This window comes from Arachis ipaensis, chromosome B05 (assembly GCF_000816755.2).
Source record: "Arachis ipaensis cultivar K30076 chromosome B05, Araip1.1, whole genome shotgun sequence".
In the NCBI taxonomy this organism is placed as follows: Eukaryota; Viridiplantae; Streptophyta; class Magnoliopsida; order Fabales; family Fabaceae; genus Arachis; species Arachis ipaensis.
The window spans coordinates 147,786,000-147,789,525 of NC_029789.2; the positions used below are offsets into that span (position 1 = coordinate 147,786,000).

General features: G+C 37.9%; 1 protein-coding gene across 2 annotated transcripts; it reads left to right on the plus strand.

The window, feature by feature from the left end:
• LOC107644891 (LRR receptor-like serine/threonine-protein kinase GSO2) lies at positions 9-3,499 on the plus strand. Of its 2 annotated transcripts, none has more exons than XM_021103264.1 (2): positions 9-3,268; positions 3,364-3,499. In XM_021103264.1, exon 1 carries the CDS (start codon positions 67-69, stop codon positions 3,241-3,243), a length of 3,177 nt encoding a protein of 1,058 aa, XP_020958923.1. In that variant the 5' UTR covers positions 9-66; the 3' UTR covers positions 3,244-3,268; positions 3,364-3,499. The 2 variants fall into 2 exon arrangements, with proteins under 2 accessions (XP_020958923.1, XP_016204329.1); XM_016348843.2 differs by having other exon boundaries at positions 9-3,264; positions 3,360-3,499.

A 3,526-nucleotide genomic window follows, 5' to 3' on the forward strand; every position in this document is an offset into this window, starting at 1 on the left:
AGTCTTCCATATAAATACAAACCTCATTCCCATTATTTGGTGTGTACTCTTATCCCTTCTTAAAAAATGAGAATGTCATTGAATACCTTAGCATTTGTGATGCTTCTCTTATTCACAATAACTGCTGACCAATGTTTGAGCTGCATTGAACAAGAGAACCAGGCTCTTCTCAACTTCAAAAAAAGCATTCGCAGCTACTTTGATGATGATCCATCATCACCACCTATATTTTCCTCATGGGAAGGCCATGAATGTTGCCAGTGGAAATGCATAGCTTGCAACAATGTTACTGGACATGTTGTCAAGATTGAACTCAGCAGTGGTTGTGCATCAAGCCTTTTATCATGGGAAGACACTGCTATTATAGAACCAAACTATGATGACTTTTACCCTGATTTGTTTGTTGAACACTTGAATTCATCTCTGTTACACTTAAAACACTTGATCCATTTGGATTTGAGTGGAGTTTCACTTTATTCGAGTCCGGCCAAGTTCCTTGGTTCTATGCAACAACTTAGATATCTTTCTCTGTGGACTGAGTTTGAAGGCATGATTCCCAGCAGTATTGGAAACCTCACCAATTTGCGTGTTCTTCGCATCAGTAACTTCTATGAGACTTATTCTGATGATCTTAGTTGGGTTGCTCAACTTTCATCATTACAATACCTTGGCTTCTTTGGTGTTAATCTTTCCATGGCACACAATTTGTTTCAGGTACTTAACATGCTTCCTTCTTTGTCTCAGATACACCTAGTTGATTGTGGGCTTGGAAACATGCCAATTCCTCTTCATCCAATTAACCTCATGAACCTTACAAATGTTCAAGTTCTCAATCTTGAAAGTAATAATCTCAAAGATCCAGTTCTTGATGCTTTCAGAAACCTGACCTCAATTAGATTTTTTCACATTTCACAAAACAGCTTAACTTCACTGCCACAGTGGTTTGATAAGCTTAACAAACTTGTTGGTCTGTACCTTGCTGGCAATCAATTTTCTGGTCAGTTTCTTCTTAATCATCAAAACATGACCTTCACGCCCTTCATTAGAGAATTTGACCTTAGTAATACCAATCTATATTCTGTACCTTCATGGTTAAGTAAATGCAAGAGCCTTGTGAAGTTAGGCCTTGCATATACTTCCCTTCACGGATCAATTCCGTATGCTCTAAGAAATTTGACATCCCTCACAGTTCTTAACCTCTATGGCAACAAACTCACTTCAGTTCCAATTTGGTTAGGTGAGTTAAAGAGTCTTATCCATCTCAATCTTCAGAGAAATGATATCACTAGTGTAGAGGAGGGTTCTCTGGCATCAATTTTGGGAAATATGTGTCATTTAAAAGAATTTTATTTGTCTGGACACAAGCTTCAAGGAGAGGTATTTCCCAGTAGTTCAAATATATCTGGCTGCAACAACTATGATTTAGAGGAGTTAGATTTGAGTAATAACAACTTCAGTGACAAGTTACCAAGTTGGTTGGGGAAATTTAAAAATTTAAATTACCTTGATCTCAGCTCAAATTCATTTTCTGGCCCCATTCTACATAGTCTTGGAGAACTGGTGAATCTCACATGCTTGGACCTTTCTTCTAACTTATTTAATGGTGTCATTCCTTGGAGTATTGGGAAGCTTGAAAACCTAGGCACATTAGATCTTTCATCCAACTTGTTTACTGGTGTCATTCCTTGGAGTATTGGGGAGCTTGAAAACCTATGCACACTAGATCTTTCATCCAACTTGTTTACTGGTGTCATTCCTTTGAGTCTTGGAAAGCTTGAAAATGCAGCATTTATGAGCCTTGCTAGTAACCATTTATATGGGAACATTCCAGATAGTCTTGGACATCTCAAAAATCTGAATACCCTTAATCTTTCTTCTAACTCTTTGGAAGGAACAATTAGCCATTTAGAAAGATGGACTGCAGCAAAGAGGCTTCAGACCTTGTGTCTCTCCAATAACCGAATCAGTGGATCCTTTCCAGAAAACCTTGATGAGATAATCCCTGAGTTGAAGTACCTGGCACTTGACAATAACCATATAAATGGTTCATTACCAAATTCATTGTGCAAACTCAAAGCAGTGGTGACTATTGATATTTCCAACAACAAATTATCAGGTAGAATTCCGGACTGCCGGAGGGATGCACTTATAGAAGAATTTGATTTGTCATCAAACAACTTATCAGGTGTTATTCCAAACTCTATCTTGAACATGACATCATTGGTGTGGCTACATTTGAACAACAATAGTCTTCATGGAGAACTTCCACTGTACATAAGCGTGGAAAAGTTGTTGATTTTGGATCTTGGTGATAATCAATTATCCGGTGCCTTACCTTCATGGAAGAATGACGCAATTCCTGAGCTGCAAATTCTTAGATTGCGGGGAAACATGTTCAATGGTACCGTCCCTTCAAACTTGTGCCAATTTGCTAAATTGCAAATATTGGACCTTGCTAACAACAGTTTAAAAGGTCCAATACCTCATTGCATTGGCAATATCACAGGAATGGCTTTAGTAACAAAAATCCTGTCAAACGGGACGCAAGTCAATGCCACCAAGCAATGGAATCAAGAGGATGTCAAGCAAGTCATCAAGGGAAGAGAGCTTGATTACACTAAAAATTTGGTTCTTCTAACCAATTTGGACTTGTCAAACAACAGATTGGACGGACCAATTCCTAAAGAACTATCTTCACTTTCAGGATTACTTGGACTGAATTTGTCTTATAATAATCTGTCTGGAGAGATACCTGCAATGATAGGAGATATGAGGTCCCTAGAATCTCTTGATTTCTCTCATAACCACTTCTTTGGTGCTATTCCAAGTAGCATGTCCAGTTTAACTTTTCTTAGCCACTTGAACTTGTCAAACAACAACTTTTCAGGTCCAATTCCAAGTGGTAACCAGTTCCAGGTTCTTGATGATCCACTTATTTACTCTGGCAATCCATTTCTCTGTGGAGTTCCACTTAAAACAATCTGCCCTGGTGATGTTTCTCATCAAGATTCTCATGACGAAGGCTATGATGATGAAGCCGGAGAAAATGACAAGTCAGGTAAAATATTGTTTTACTTTGTCATAGCCGTCGGCTTTGCAACTGGCTTCTGGGGAATTATTGGTGTTTTGTATTTCAAGAATAATTGGAGGTATGCTTGCTTTGGATATGTGGATGAGGTAGCAGACAGAATTTATGTTGCAATTGTGTTGAAAGTAGCAAAGCTGAAGAACAGATTGCAGTAAAAATGTCTTTTATTAGCAATACTTTGAAACCTGCTTTCTAGTTTTTACATCTCATCAGAATGTTTCACCTCAATTCAAATAAGGCAGTGCCAGAAATTGTATCTTTTATTAGCATGCTTTTGTATTTAGCTTTGGTTGCTGGTTATACTTTGGGTTTTTTCTTTGGTTGTTGCATTTGTATCCACTTCAGACACCTTTCTTTTGGTTATCTCTTTATATACCGAAGGAAACAGGTCAAGTCAGTCCAGGCTTTGCTCTTAACGTAATAAACATATTTATATGT